Raw genomic sequence first — 16,508 nt, forward strand, 5'->3', positions numbered from 1 at the left:
CATGACAGTTTAGTCTTAATAAGCATTCTTAAAGTTTCCTCCAGTTTAGCTCATTTCAACCCACCTTGTTTACCTGAACAGGCACACTTGTTTTTAGAATACTGAATGGTGTTTAGAGCTGAGGCCACTAAAAAAATCTATTCTGTCATGTCATATACATAGTGCAACTACAATAAATGTGTCAGTTTACTGTGTATACGTTCATTCTTAGTTTGATATTTAAAGATATCTTTAAAGTTCATATGGGATGTTTAAAAGTGTGTGTGTGTGTGTGTGTGTGTGTGTGTGTGTGTGTGTGTGTGTGTGTGTGTGTGTGTGTGTGTGTGTGTGTGTGTGTGTGTACAGTAAATGCCAATATTTATAAGTATTATGCTGGCATTTTATCATTGTGACTTTTGCAGGTTAAACCACAGTTCCAGGAGATTCTCCGACTGTCTGAAGAGAACGTTGGTAAGGGCAGCTTTAGCCTAGACGCAGATGTGCAAGTGTAAGGTTTTCTCAGCTCTCTCAAGAAACTGTTGATAGGTGGAGTTCAGACGCTGACACTGTTGATGTAAACAAGCTATTTGGAGTCTGTTATGGGTGTTTCCATCTCCTTTTTTATAAATTCCAAACATGTTTATATAATTATAAAGAGGTGCTTGGTCTTATGTGGCTGCCAAGTGTTTTAGTTTTGGTATTGTGGCCACTGATGAAATGTGTTTTGTATGGAGACCCAGGCTGTGTTGAGGTCATCGGGACCTTTTCTGACATTTTTATAAAACCACAACAGTATAACATGCATGGTGAGGCCACAGTGTCACACATATACTCATGTTAACAAATGCGAAGCCAGTACATTGGGTTGAAAATGACCTCGTCATGTCATATTTGTTTGTCTCGGCTCATTTCTAATCTTCTTGATTAACTGAATTTATTGCGTTCATTGTTATGATCGGCTTTTGTTCTCCTGTCAGATGCTTCAGCAGGGAATGGTATTCTCACCAAAGCCACAGTTCCTATTTATGCCACTGGAGTGCTGACATGTTATAACCAGGTAAATTAACAGCTGCTCAGAAACTAACAATCGTGATCAGACTTTTTGATAGTTTGTAGATTTCTTCAAGATTTAGGTAATCTGAATGATGGAATAAATGTTATACTACCATTTTATTAAAAAAAATAGCTAAGTCTTTATCTTGGTTGGTTTGAGTTTTCCAGGGAGACAATTTTTTGATTAATTAGACAATTTGTGACAGAATCACTTTATTTTACAAATCTGGTCTATGCAATCTAAATATACACGTATTTGCAAGTTGGAACTGGATCCAGCAGCCACAATTTGCAAATACATGTGTTTGCAAGTTCAAATACATGTATAAAATTCACTCCTAATGCCTGAGGTTAGCTGTCTGTCTAAGTGCAGTGTTTTGCATCAACTTTTAACACAGTGTCAATGTTCAGAGCGGCCAGACTAAAAAGAGAATAAAATTAACCGCACTCTTATAAATTATATACAGGTGTTACAGTGAAATACATGAAATTGTCACAAGTATGCTGTCATCTCTCAAAAGGAGGAGGATCGCAAGCTGTTGGTGGGTTTCCTAGAAGATGTTATGACAACCCTGTCTCTGTCCCATGCACCTCTTGACAGCCTGAAAGCCTCCTTTGTAGAGCTGGGGTAAGCTGAAACGTGTGTGTGTGTGTGTGTGTGTGTGTGTGTGTGTGTGTGTGTGTGTGTGTGTGTGTGTGTGTGTGTGTGTGTGTGTGTGTACACCCATTTATAAGAATGTGGCAGGTTCTTTTATACAGTTACTCGTTTGTTGTTTTAACTTGACAGTTTGAAAGTTAATGATTACTTAATCGGGTTGTTTTGTGTTTTTTCAGTGCCAACCCAGTGTACCATGAGCTGCTGCTAACTGTTCTGTGGTATGGGGTGGTCCACACGTCTGCTCTTGTCCGGTGTACGGCAGCACGGATGTTTGAGGTACAAACACACAAGCACAAAAGGTTTTTTTGGAAGGAAAAAAAAACAAACTGTACCACAGTTGAAACATTGCACTAAAATGTATTTTAGTAAAATATAGACCAATGAAGCTGCACAATTATGGATAAAATCCTAATAATTTTTAATGCATTGTAGACATTTTTATTATGTAGTTATTGTTGTTGTATTGTGTTAAAGAATCTAAGTTGGTAGATAATGATTATCAATACATGTATAGTTTCACTGAGCTAAAAATGGTCAGTTGTGGAGTTATAAACAATATAGACTCAATATTCACATTTCCATATTTGCTATACTTGTGCTAGCTTTGCTTGCTGTTGCTGCTCTTGACCATTTGTTATTAAGCTGTTCTGCCCTTTAAATGTGAGTAAAGACTGTAGCATTTAGCTTATCAGTGCTCTGGTTCCAACCTTATGACTAGACCCTCAGACCTTTGACTGCACACTCATCCCAGTAGCGACAACATAAATATCTGCTACATGTCAGAAAAAACCTGAGGTCAGTACCCTGAAAGTACGGCATAGTTGAAGGAGCTGAAGGCCTGTTCCCTTTCAGTGTTGTTGGAAAGTATAATTTAATCAGAAATGTTCTTTTGTGAATTTTTTATTTTTTTTTATGTTTTCAGAATTTCAGATCCTGTGGAAACATAATACTGCTGTTATTTTGTAAAGGGAGACAATACCTTCTCTGTTTTCTTCAGCTGATTGGATCCATATTAAACCAGCCTCCCAAGGCAAAAGTCCTGGCCAAAGCCATAAGAGACATGAGATCTCGTTTGTCCACACTTTAGGTCAAATACTGGGATGAGACTCTAGGCATAGCATTGGAACCTGGCCTTTGTTGATCTGAACTGGGGGAGGAGGAGTGGTAGGCCGTATTCATTCCCCCCTGTTTTGTGAACGACTCGTTCTTTCCCAGAACACCTCACTGTCACCATTTCATAGTGTGTAGCTGTCCACCATTACCAAAACTGTGGATCAAAAAGTGGCCCTTTACCACAGATGCCAGATCAAATTACTCTCAGCTATTTTATAATCTGGCGTGTGTGGAAAGAGCCCGCTGTTTTATGCTCACTGTATTGTAACAATACTTGTGCAATTTTAGCTATGTTGGCTTTGCCATGTGTGCATACCTGAGATTGCATGTGTGTGCGTGCGTGCGTGTGTGAACGAGTGTGTGTACACACTTGCTTGAAACATACAGTGCTGTTCCGTGTCTTGCAGCTATTGTTCTTGTCATTGTATATCACTTTCTTCCTATCTTTTTGTGTTTTTCTTTTCCCTTCCTTCTTTATTTTGCTTTTCCCTTTTTTTTTTTTTTTTTTTTTTTTTTTTTTCTTTCTCTATTTATTGCCGGTGTTGCTCGCTCTTGTCCCAAATGCCCCGCCCACCTCTGTGACATCACGGCTGGCTCTGTCCAATCCGATCAGCTGCTGGTGAAGGGGGTGAATGAGACGCTGGTAGCTCAGAGAGTGGTGCCGGCTCTCATCACACTGTCTTCTGACCCTGAAATGTAAGTGAAACAACAACAGCAAACTGCGCCGCGTCTCTCTCCCCCTTCTCTTTGCTGCCTGAGAACTATCACATTTGGACCAGTCTTTACCTGCCAGGAGCAAATTCAGCAGAAAATAAGACAGTATGAACATTGAATTAACCTATTTGTCCAATACATTTTCATTCATTCTTCAAATATAACTCACTCATGTGCATTAGTTTAGAGCGGCTCCTGTTTAGGTTTAGGCTGTGCCATGGGGTAATTCTTCAGCATAACCACGGTGAACTCTTTTATGCATGTACACATCATCAGTCTGCATCACTAACTCATGCCAGCTCTCATTGCCTCATCAGTCTACAACTAATAAGTCCTTTGCCAGAAATGTGGTTGCATATTTCCCATGTGTCAACAGCACAATCCCTGCATGCCTGCGTGTAACCTGCCCCACCTCCTCCTCTTCCTCTCTATCCCACTCTGTGAGAGCAGGGCCCCTTCTGATTGACTCCAAATAGTGGTTGGCAATCCTTTTTTTTTTTTTTTTTTTTCTTTCTTTCTCTTCCATTTTATATATTCTACCTTTACCTCTTTCTTTCACCTCGCTTTCTTCTTTATACATTTCCCTCCTTCCTGCTGTCTCTGTCCCCTCCCATGGCACCCCTCCCTCTCTCTCATCCTGCTGTGTGGTGGGTTTGCAGTTGATTCTCCGAGGCATGAGTGAAGCATTAGTAGATCGCCGGGCGGCTCCAGCCCTTATAACTCTGTGCAGTGGGCCTGAATTGTGAGTCAATCAACACAGAAAAATCTCTCTGTAAACACTGTCCTTTTGTGGGCTGCATCCTTGCAGTGGTGCGTTCGTATAAAAAGAAGAAGAAATTTCTTGAATCTGTCTTGCTGAGCTGGCATCAATATGATGCCAGAAGTCTAAGTCTTATTTCGCTAACACAGCAGTTTTTCTAACCACAACAAAATCCAGTGAACGAGGAAGTAAGAGCCTGAGTTCGCTGGCCTCTCTTTCTTACCTCCCGTTTTCAATAACCACTGATGTCAACCCAGTGACTCACACTGACTAACAACATCTGTGCTTGGATAAATAGTTAAGTCTCCACTCTCTAGTCCAACAGGAAAATGTTTATGCATATTCATTTTGGTGATCTTTAGATTAATTAGCAAACAAATTTGATTCAGCCCTGTGTCACGCTATAAGCTGGTAAACACATAGCACACTATAAACAACAGCCTGTCTTCTGAGCCATGTCGTGACAATAATTCAAAGGGGTTTTTTGGCATGGATCTATCAAACTCGACACTAATGAAATTTGTGGCATCACTGCTGGAATGCAGCCCCATTCATCTCACGTCTCTGTAATGAAATACATTTTTGGGTGCATATGCTTGTCCCCAAATTGTACTGTGAACACAAATTGATTTAACTTTTAATGCATGTTTTTTTTCCTTTTTCTTTGTCGCCTTAAAAAATTGGCTTCACGTGTTTTGCCGTATCTACAATTAGCAGTTTATAAATTTAAAATTAATGTTAAGAGAAATGATGAGAAACGTTCTTTTTTCCTCCAATGATCTCTCAGATGACCTCTGGCTTTTCTAGTCCTACTGACTGTGAAATGATTATTTAACATCACTCTAACGCCCCCTCCCCATTAACCTTGCTTACTTCCATTCATCGCAGGCATTAATTCAAGTGATTAATGTCAGATATTCTTATTATTGTTTTGTATTTTTACAGCAGATTTAAGATTTTCATTTGTAGTTGGATTTTCTTCAAGAAAGATATAAATATATATAACTGTACCTTATCTTATAGTCCACTGATTTCTAAATATAGATGTGGGTCAAATAATATTCACAAAGACTTAGCATTTTGGTGCTCTGTAAAGTCAGATGAGCTCCCAGATCTTGGCTAAATTGATCATTACTGCTCAGATGATCACCATTTCAGATGCTCAGTCCAAACACAAACTCTCTATATAGCAGCTCTGTCATTCAAGTACTCAAAGCACTGATGGGTCATGCACTTGACACTTTACTTGACACATGTAAATTTCACTGTTTATGGACATGTAATAACTTGAGCATAATGTAGAGCCTGATCTGGCACTACAGTAACCATCTCAGTCATCATTGTGGTTACCAGTGTGTCATTACACTGTAATCACTATATTTATGCAAAACCTAGAACATGTGTTAGCCACAGTAGTCCTAATTCTTTGACTTGTTGTGGGTTTTAGTATAAATGCTTGCTTGACACTGGATATGGCACTGTAATAAAAAAATGTACACAAATGAAAAATTTTAAGTCAATTCTGGAATCCGTTAGCTGCACTGTTTAAAAAAAATCCCTTACATGCCTTTCATCTTATGACATACCCTGAACACATCTCACTTCTTTTAATGTGGTTAACCCAATAATCTGGTGTTTCCCACATTATGAAATGAATCTGAAAACCTTTTTCCAGATAATGTTTGACTCATTCTAATTCTGCCATAATGGCACGCTAATAGAGTGTTAGAATGCCTGAAATAGTGATTAACTGACTATCTATGGTCAAAGCATTTTCTTGCATTCTTGCTGTTTGTAGCTCAGTGAGGATCTCTACTATTCCTGCCTTTGGTACCATAATGGAGACTGTCACTCAAAAAGAGGTGGGGAACTGTCAAAATACACAGTGATGAAATTAATTGAAAGCATTTTTAAATTCATCATCATTCTAAAATGTCTAAAAATACTTTTGCTTGCGTGTGTTTAGCTGCTGGAGCGTGTAAAGATGCAGCTGGCGTCATTCCTGGAAGACCCTCAGTACCAAGACCAGCACTCTTTGCACATGGAGATCATCAGGACATTCGGAAGGGTTGGGCCCAACGCAGAGCCACGCTTCAGAGACGAGTGTATGAAAATGACTAACTGTTTAAAAGGGGACTTTATGCTCAAATTTCCAGCTCAATGTGTTTGTTCTTGGACTCCAATTGAGGAGCTTTGCAGGATTCACTGCTTAAGAAAATTCCTGTTTACCTTAAACTGGGCTTGAGTGCAGACTCTCAGCTCATGCTCTGTAACGAGGCGTTTTAAGTTTCTTTCCCTTAAAGGCCACACTTCCTTTAAGCCAACTTTTTTCTGGTTGGCTTCCCCTCACAATCAAAATATTTGAACAACTGGTGGATTGAGCTTTGTTGTCTGGGATTACCATATAGTGGGTATCCGCTCCTACTGTCATCATTGAGAGCTACGCGTAGGAAAAAGCTTCTGAAACTGACCACTTATTTCATTTTGCTATCTCACCTATGCCAAACCTTGGCCATGTTTGATATGAGCATGCTCCAAAAAATACCAAAAAATAAGGACATCTCATTTTTTTTAAATATGCTTTTTAATCTCTTCATTGTTTTGTTTAATTCTGCTTTTTCTGTGCTCTAACCATTTGCCCCTGTCTTTGCTATTCTCCTAGTTGTGCTTCCACACCTTCACAAGCTTGCTCTAGCTAACAACAGCCAGAGCGTTGAAAACAAGAGGATTGACATTGCCACTCAGCTGTTTGAGGCCTACAGCGCCCTCTCCTGCTGCTGTATCCTTTTAAAGGTCATGGTTCACAGTCCATGTAAGCTGTTTAGAAATGGATTTCCATTCTTAAATGAAAAAGCAATTTAACTGTCACTCTACGTGATAAGACCTAATAGCTTAAAACTAACTTACTCCAAGAGGAAATATGAGTCCACTCGTCCTTTTAATACTCCTGTACTTATGTGTTTCCAAATGATTTACCAGAAGTCAGTGTCAAGTTTGGTTAGGGTTCAGGGTTAGATGTTGTAACTGTAAGTCAGTAAGAAGAACCTAAGCGTTACCAGTTATTTCCTAGCTATCCTTGTGAGATGTGCTGGTATGTATCAGTGTGGTCTCGGTGCCTCTGTGTATGGATCACTGTGTGTATTGGCAGGATTTAACTATCATTTGGCAGAAGGAGAAAGGAAAAATAAGCTGCCTCCATTTTGGGGCCAGATGTAATTACAGGGTTGGTTAAGCAGAGGAAAGGATGAGAGAGGGAGAAAGTGTGTGAGTGGAGGGAAAGGACTGAACATCAGCTCCAATCCTTAGGAACAGTTCCCAGGACAGAACTCACGTTTATATCATCTCTGCCGTTTCTGTCATCCCTCTTTTCTCTGATTCTTTTTCCTCTATTTCTCTTTTACTCTTTTTTTTTTTTTTTCCCCTCTTCTCTTTTTCATCTTTACTGACAACCCAACCCCACCCAGGTCCAACACACACACACACACACACACACACACACACACACACACACACACACACACACACACACACACGGCAGCTGTTGAGGTTCATTCCTGTGGATTTTTGTCAGGCTGTGATTTTATAGTGCAGTAGTGTCCAGGAGGTATAGCCCTGACCTCAGAGCCTCTACCTCCCACTGCACTTCTTTCTCCTGTAATCAGTGCGACAAGCTCTGAAAGTGTACATTTCCATCCCTAAAAATAAAGACGTGCTCACCGCTGGTCCCATATAGTTTCACTGGGTTTGATGGGTGGCAGAACACATGCAGTCTAGGATGAAGGAACATGGAGTAAAGTTTGTGTGAACCTATTTTCATTCTCAGATGGGTGGAGTGTGCCCTGTAGCTATAAAGTAATGAAGTGAATTTTTAATTGTAATTACTATTGATTTCATCAGCAGCAAAATATTTTAAATTGTCCTGAAGTAAACCCCTCCCATCTGGTGATTCCCGGAAACACTGTTATTGCTCAGTAGTATTACTAACTGTCTGACCTTGGAATCACCAGTTCTTTAGTTTACATGTCTATACAAGTAGCAACAAGAACAAGATAGTAAATTGTAAAAATCCTCCTATGTTATTATATCCCAATATTCATCCTTCCAGACTAAGTGCATTTTGCAACTTTTCTTTTTAATGAAAAAAGCAAAAATCTTTCAAATTTGTTTACTGTATTAAGTTTAAAAGTTCAAATTGCATGTATTGTTTTAAGAAATAGATTGCATTTATTCTTTTTTTCCCTTTCTTTTCTGTTTTACTGTATTTGATCTAATTTAGTAGTTGTGATTTGTGGAGAACCAAGTAGTTTTAAAAGGACTTTAAACTGAACACTTGCATTTGAGTTTCTGATGGCTGCATTACTTCAGTTAAGCCCTTAACTTTCAGTCCAGTCATTTCCGAGGAGGTGATGGTCAACCATTTCCTGCCTGGTCTCAGGTGTCTGCGTGCTGACATGGAGCAACTCTCTCCAGAGCACGAGGTCAGGAGAAAACACAAAGACATGCTTGCACATTCATATAAGCCTGACTGATATATTGATATTGGCATTCATAACAACCAATAAGTTAAAATGAAAAAATTAAAGAAGACAGCCTTGAACCATGAATGTAGATGTAGCATAGCTTAGCCATTAGAGGAGTATACAGTGGTCCCTCGCTATAACGCGGTTCACCTTTTGAGGTGTCGCTGTTTCACGTAATTTTTTTTTTTTTTTTTTTTTTTTTTTTTTTTTTTAGGTGCGCGCTGTGTTCTGCTTTCTGATTGGCTGTAGACTATTGTCAATCAATCTTGTGCCCCATCTCTTGTCCAGTACAGAATGCGTTCAGCTTTTCAAATTTGCATAAATCTTCGATTGCTAGCAGTGTGACTCTGAAGTGCTGTACTGTATGTTTGTAAGTTTTGTCCAACAAACACAAAAATGTCGATGAAACATTTTGCACCGCCATAGGCAAGAGAGAAAAGTGTGGAAATGTTCGAGCATGTCGGAGAAAAGTGTATAAAGTGTGTAATGAGGGGTTTTACAGCCATAAAACATCATAACAATAAAAATCAAGTTAGCTACTCTGCGAATTTCACCTATCACCTGCTATTTTTAGAATGTAACTACCGCGATAAACGAGGGACCACTGTACTATAACGGAATTGTAACACCAGCAGGATTTCTTTACATTTGCTTGCTTGTAAAAATCTACAATCCCAGTGAGAGAGGGTGTATCATGGGGATGGTTATCGACTGTTATGCCGGGCTTTCTGCTTCAGGCTCTGTGTGTGATCACATAAAATCGAGTGCTCCTGTAAGTACAGCCTAGTCCAGTCAGACATCAGATGATGATGATTAAAAAAAAAAAGATTCAACATTGTTGCATTTTGATTAGATTAGTGGTTCAGAAAGTCCAGTAATCGGGTGGTCTGTCAAAGAGATCGGTAAAATAAACATTTTAATTTGAGTTCTCAGTGCTGCTGTTTATTTTAAATAAGACAGCAGCATATTAGTGCTCTGAAATTTTAAGTTCATTCATTTAAACATTAAAGGTAAATGTTCTGCAGCCAAATACAGCAGATGTGAAATCTGCTGTTTAACTCTAGTCCTGTGTTTTAGTAGCTGCAGTTCCAGTAAATTATAAAAACACGTATAAATTTTCTTCATTATCAAACATACACATTCCAGCAACAATGTTTGTGCTGCTATAATTTGTACGGTGGCAGGGATTAACAGCTTGCACATAGAAAACATATACCCCAGCAGAGAATCTTTCCTACACTCCATGGTCTGTAATGCATGCTGTAAATACAAAAATCATTGAAAACATGGTCAAGATAAACTCCTCCTGACCAGGTTATGTGTTCAGCAATAGTTACCATGGTGATTTAGCCAGTTAAATGGAGAGCAGCTTTCGTGTTACAGAAAACTCTGACTTCAAGCCCAGCGTTGCTTGGTAAACCATTAATCTTGCTTTTTTGTGATGATCAAACAAGATTGTTTTTAAGATGCATTGTGATGCAGGACTCGTAATTAATAAATGTTAAGGAGATCTGAAGCCTGAAAGGAAAGACATATTGGCCTATGTGAAAGATTTACATAAACAAATAGTGGTGTCAGTCTTTAAAATTCTATATTGTTTGGCCTCTAAACTCTACACATCATATTCGTGCGTGCATACACATGTGTTTGCATGCTTTTATGTTCCTTTGGGGTTGCTAATTCAAACATGTGGACCTATCCAATGTGCTGACTGCTTGGAAATAAGTGAACAGCTGAAAGCTGTTTTTATTGATGAGCCACATCGTCTACCTTTTTTTTGTTTTTTTGTTTTTTTGTTTTTTTGCTACTGATCTGTGATCTCGCACAAATAAGAAAAAAAAGACAGTCTTTCTCAGACACACTCATACACACACCTCTCATATATATTTGTGTCTTGGAATCTCACGCGATCCGTTTCATGTGAACATTTAGCCAAGGTGACTAATGATCAGCTGACTCTTTCATTCATAAGACATCGACTCTTGACTGTAAGCTGTGCATACCAGATTAACAAATAAAAAAGGTTTCACGCTGTGAAACATATGAACTCTAAAGGCCTTTATAGGACTAACCCAGCCCAAATAAATACACGAAAATAACAGGAACTAGTTTCAAAAATTTGACAAAATAATTTCCTTTTATTTGCGTCTGTGTTAATTTACTTCACTATTAAATAATTATTATGTTTCCATTTTGCAAGTTCCTCTGTTTTCTATCAATCTGTTGAATAGAAGCAGTCGTTTCTGTTGTTAGCCTGGCTTTGATTAAGCAAAAGACATGAAAGTTAATCCCATAAAACAGCCAATGAATGACAGCCAAGTCCTTTCAACACTCAAGACACACATAGAGAAATGTAGAAGAAAAGACGCACTAAAAACCAGCATGCCAAAATAAAGTGGTTGGGATTGGTTGGGTAAAACACAGTGATGTGAATTAATGTAAAGGTACAAATCACCTGAACAAAACGGAAACATGGAGAAACATTTGGGGTTCTTTTTTTTAGCTGAATCTGTTTCTTTCATTCGCAGGTGATTCTTAGCTCAATGATCAAAGAGTGTGAAATCAAGGTGGAAAACAGAGCGATGTCAGACCCACAAGGGTAAGGCTCAACGCACCCCCATTCATACCATTACTTTGCTCTGAAAGGAATGTCAAAATGTGGGCTTTTATTGCATAAGACTCTGACAAATGAAGACAGAATGAAGTAGTGAAGGATCCTTACCACGTGGCGAGCGTGAAAGACAGAGCCCATATAGTGGGAGTTTTGGGTTTTTCTGTATCCCCCGTTACGAGTATTTTTAAGTGTCAAAGCCACACGAAAGGAAGATTTTTGATCATGTGTATTTGGAGCTTATTAAAAAGAGGGGCGATAAAAAGTGTATGTTTGTGAGCATGTAGATGCAGGAAGTGTGTATAAGTCTGTGCGAGTAGATTGTGTAAAAGTGTGTTCCCCCGAGGTTACAGCCGTTAAAGTCTCTGCGCTCACGCTGAGAGATTTTTCTTACCTTTTCATTTTGTTCTCCCAAGTCTGGCTTCAACTTCTCTCCCCATAACTGGTAACATGGATTGTTACTTTTTAAGGAGATCTGACCTCTGAGAAAAGAGGTTTGGAAAGTTTTGTACATTTTTAAGCCCCATTTAATTTAATTTTACTGTAAAAACCATGTGATTCTGCGCTCAGTGAATTCTTTACCAAAATAATTATTGAAGTAGGATCGCCTAACATGGATCCAATTCCTTACCACTGAGATTACATATTAGAGTTTCTAAGTCAAGTCTATGAAGTTTGATGTGATATTAAATGCTCATGAACTACAGGTGGTACACAAAAGCATGGACTAAAATGGTTCGCAGGTCATAAAGTGCTTTGAGTTGGTGTTATGTTTGTGCTGGTATTGAGCAATGCAGCTCTTTGGCACCTTGTTCTCTGTATCATTCTGAGTCCGAACAAACTCAAAAGAGGAACTTGAGGAGCCGTTAGACTGTAAAAAATCAGGAGGGGCTGAATTGGCAAACAGTATTTCCTTTCTAAAGAAGTGGAGTGATGTGAGCTCAGACAGATTGCAGAGGGATTTTTGGCATAGTTTTGATTTGATTTTGATTTTAATACATTCATATCGAAAATGGCTAAAGTTCACTGCTGCGTCATGTCCACGTTCTAACGTTGTCTTTTGTTTTTTTGCATAGCTCCATGTCAATTGCATCCAGTTTGGTGGGTGAGGATGCCAAGACCAAGTTTCTAAGTAAGATGGGTCAGCTGACTACCTCTGGCGCCATGCTGGCCAACGTCTTCCAGAGAAAAAAGTAATCCCAACACTGACCGATTCATCATCTCGAATAACTGACCAAACGCTGCACTCATTGGGAGCATTTCGTTTTACTGGGAGTAAGCAAAAAAAAAAAGCATATGTTCAGCTTCGAGCAGACGGAAGTCAAGTGTATAGTTGAGTTGATTTCGAGCAATTTTGCTTGAAGTTGTATTGATTTTAAAATCTGTGCAGCAGGACTACTTGTTAAACAGGGATGGTTTTCGCAGCGAAAGCTTCTGAGGTTTTCCTCTGCTCGTATTTTCCTCTCCTCAACTATTAATCACGACAGATGCATCATCAAGGACTAGGATTTTCTTTCATTAGTCAGTGTTAGAATTATCATGTCACAACAGAAAGAGAGGAGAGACGAGAAGAAACTCTACAGTATCGAGACTAACCCACAGCGATAACGAGGAACTCGTTACCTGGACATTTCCGGACTTGAAAGGTATCACTGAGTTTGTTTTAAGTTTTAGTGCAGTACTTCTTGTATCAGAAGAGCCTCACTCGTTTTTGAGAAGCAGAACTCTGAGCGCAGCCTGCGGGGGTTTCATTTACGATGTTAATGGGCGCCATTTTGGATCAAAAGGTTCGAAAGAAGTCTCATTAATTACACTGAAGGTCTGAACCACCAAAAGGCTGCGCGGATTATTTAGAATGCCTTGTACAGTGTCTCTGTACGGCTCTGAAGTATCGCCTACTTGAAACTATTAAAAAGAAAAGTGTCTTGCCTTTATTTCTTCAGTTTCTGGTTTTTGTTTTGATAGCTTCTATTTTATAACTTATTTATGTCTTAATGAAGAAAAACATACTTTATTCCAACTTCCAAAGAAATTTGCACTTCACTTTACTATTACGTTCTTTATTATCTATATTGCTTTTGTTTAATTCAGTCTTACACACGGAGATTATCACTATTGTTAATGATCTTTTTTTAAAATTTTTTTTTTATCCATTATGGCAATGTGAAGTTGAAGAGAACACTGATCATAATTATTCCTTCTCTGTCTGTTGCATCTTGTCTCTCAGTGTTGCAGTGTCTCTGATAACTGTACTTTGTTTTTTTCTAACGTGGGGATTTGGTTCTTTTTTTTCTTTGTCGTTCGTTCAATTTGGACATGCTCTAAGAGAAACCGTAAATAAATGTATCATACACTGAACTGAAGAACACGGTACTCATTGTGTATATTTGAAATTCGTGTCTTGGTGTAATAAAAGATGGAGATCAGTTGTGTACTTAAATTTACTTCTGGAAGGTTCATTGAATGCCTGCATGTACCGGGACTTTTTCTTTTTTTTTTTTTTGTCCGCCGCAGTGATTAAGGAGCTCTCACTGTGGCTCAAAGTGTCTGCAGGTGTTAGAAGGCTGTAAAACAAAGTCATTTAACAGGAGAAACGCACACCGCTCCTGCCCGTGTGCTTCAACTTCAAACGTTTCAAGTCTCCTATTGTCTCCTTAGTACAACAAACCAAAGTCCATCTTATGGGACATTCCCAACAACTTAACACCCCCCAAAAAACAGTAATAAAAGCCCAGATCTGCCATCTAGATTACACTATCTCTCAATCCCTGCATGTTTTGGAAAAATGACTTTGTAATGATATGGTCAACTTTGGCCTTAATCTATAAAAGAACACGATTGAACTCAAAGTGTGGACTCTAACTTTCAAATGGGTTTTTGACATCCCTGACTGGCCTGTAGTGGAGTCCAGTACATTGATTTGTGTACTGGATCTTATTTAGCGGTCGAACATAAAGCGAGTTGGCCAACACTCTGATAAAGAGCATTTGCATATTCAAGCTAATATTCAACCACCATCACTGATAACTCGCCAGGTGGATAAATAATTGTTACACACTGTTAAGGCATGGCATCGTGGCTTTGTGGGCGTGCCTGTTGTTCTACGTGTGTGGGTAAGTGCATGCTGTGGTATTTATAATTTGCATTCATAGTGAATAGTGTTGTCCAAACAACTCGTGTATCCAGACAGGTGTAGTCTTACACACAGCCGAGTATTTTCTGTTCATGAAAAATCTCCTGGTATTTGTAGGAATTGTCTGAGAGGAGCTCTTACTCACATTAGTGGTGACTCACGGATCACATCTGTTTCCAAAGGCAGATGAAGCGATGTAGATCCAGTCCTAAAACCACTGGAACACGATTGCTTTAGGTTTTAAAACTGACTTCCTTTTTTGCCCGTTGCACTTTTCACCGTTTTCAAGTGAGACCATGCCTAACCCATGAAGATTCCTCCAAAATCCTGGTTTCAAACAAGACTGGCTGTTTTGTTCTGTGGAACGTGTGTGTGTGTGTGTGTGTGTGTGTGTGTTACATTAAACAAAACCTTTCAGTGACTTATGTGAGTTTAAGGATGCATTTTTATTTTTTGTGCCGTCTAAAATAGTTCTGCTCGGTGAACTTTGACTTGTTATAAGTGATGCTAAGCAACGCAGCCCACATGCTTGCAGAACAGTCTGTGCTCTGACCCAGGTCATTAGAAGTATAATGCTTGTAAACCAGCGTGGTGTTTGCCTGCAAGCAGAGCTCCATTTTTATACATCAAAACAAGCCACAATGCAAGTGTTTTTGAAGTGGGGGGACTAACAAGGACTTCTGTGATAATAATGTAGTTTTGTTGTCGGGGTCAACCTAATGTGGATGTTTGATGCTTTAAAAGTCAAGTTTAGGCCTTTGATTGCTAAGAGCCCAATCTTAATTGCTACTGTAACAGCTGCAGAGGCCCTACCACAAAACAGCTTCTCTCAGCATGTTTCTTTCTCCATTTTTTGTTTGTTTGTAGACAATATGTGCTGTACATTCACATAGATAAATGAGTAATTTATGTTTCTTTTTAAAAATTTCTCAGTCATTTTTCCCCCTCTGGGTATTCTCTCTTCTTCTGTTTACTTCTCTTCTCTCCAGCCTTTGCCCTATTCATCCAAGGCATAAACATTTGATTTAATATTTGCATAACTGTCGTTGTGAGAACATGTTCGTTTTTGTTTTTTTTCTCCAAAACATTTCCTTGCTAGACCTGCCAATGTAGGCTTGAACTGATCTGCCATGCAAATTCCCAGGAAAATAACAACTCCAGCTTTTTCTCATTCTTTCCTGGGCAAAGACAACTGCTGCAGTGTTTCCTGGAAGCAATCGCTATACTTTTGTTTTTGTAGAGAAGACACCATCATGGTTGTTCCAGGACCCACGCTCCAGGAACTATGTTGAGCGCAGCCTACTCATGTGTAGTGATGAATGGCTCCTGCAGGAAGCAAAGTGTACAGAAGTGACCACATGCTTTGACTCCTGCTCCAGTGTATGATATATGAATTCATCTCTGCCATGAGGTCATAGCTCATCCTGTCTGACCAATGATGTGGGAAGTATCATCTGACAACCTACAGTACTGTGCAAAACTACATTTTATTTCCAAGGAGACAGACTTTTGTTTAAAGTGGCATTGAGCAATAGTTCTCCTGGCTTTAGAATTCTCTTTTTAATTTTTAATTTATTTTTTTTTCTTTACGCATTTTCAGTCGAGTCTTTTTATCTGACCATTTCAGAGGAATGTTTTTCTTTTCTCAACTTTGTTAAGCTACTTGAGACTGACCTATGAATCATTCGAGCATAAAAAAAGTGCTAACTCTAGATGTAACAAAAAACTTAGCAAAGATCCAATTTTAAGATGCATCTTTAGGCACTTTGTTACTAGCAGTCTGTTACAAAAAAAAAACACTATTTGTGTTCTTTAGACAGAAAGACGCAGCTTAACAACCGCAAAACAGTATTTTTACATGTTCCCCAAACATGATTCCCCAAGATGATGAAACTGGAGAAGTGGAGATCATAAGAACAAGTAGCAGGGCAGCAGATGAACAGTATCTGAAAATCATTTTATTAAGA

The 16,508-nt window shown here is 38.9% G+C and overlaps 1 protein-coding gene across 8 annotated transcripts in view; it reads left to right on the forward strand.

Annotated features, from left to right (window-relative positions):
• Window positions 1–13,834, forward strand: part of relch (RAB11 binding and LisH domain, coiled-coil and HEAT repeat containing) — a 37,939-nt gene extending 24,105 nt beyond the window's left edge. For 5 of the 8 annotated variants that reach the window (XM_004546522.5, XM_004546525.5, XM_004546524.5 and 2 more), the window contains 11 exons: window positions 402–450; window positions 957–1,036; window positions 1,554–1,660; window positions 1,867–1,966; window positions 3,417–3,499; window positions 6,076–6,139; window positions 6,244–6,382; window positions 6,940–7,056; window positions 8,667–8,755; window positions 11,326–11,396; window positions 12,485–13,834. In XM_004546522.5, the coding sequence (XP_004546579.2) occupies window positions 402–450; window positions 957–1,036; window positions 1,554–1,660; window positions 1,867–1,966; window positions 3,417–3,499; window positions 6,076–6,139; window positions 6,244–6,382; window positions 6,940–7,056; window positions 8,667–8,755; window positions 11,326–11,396; window positions 12,485–12,605 (1,020 nt within the window). In that variant the 3' untranslated portion in view covers window positions 12,606–13,834. Of the gene's footprint in view, window positions 1–401; window positions 451–956; window positions 1,037–1,553; window positions 1,661–1,866; window positions 1,967–3,416; window positions 3,500–4,176; window positions 4,260–6,075; window positions 6,140–6,243; window positions 6,383–6,939; window positions 7,057–8,666; window positions 8,756–11,325; window positions 11,397–12,484 lie in introns of those variants that run through there. The other 3 variants (XM_004546523.5, XM_004546526.5, XR_013100107.1) reach the window with 2 other exon arrangements.
• Window positions 13,835–16,508: the final 2,674 nt, after the last annotated feature.

The sequence above is a fragment of the Maylandia zebra genome, linkage group LG9, assembly GCF_041146795.1.
Source record: "Maylandia zebra isolate NMK-2024a linkage group LG9, Mzebra_GT3a, whole genome shotgun sequence".
Taxonomy (NCBI): Eukaryota; Metazoa; Chordata; class Actinopteri; order Cichliformes; family Cichlidae; genus Maylandia; species Maylandia zebra.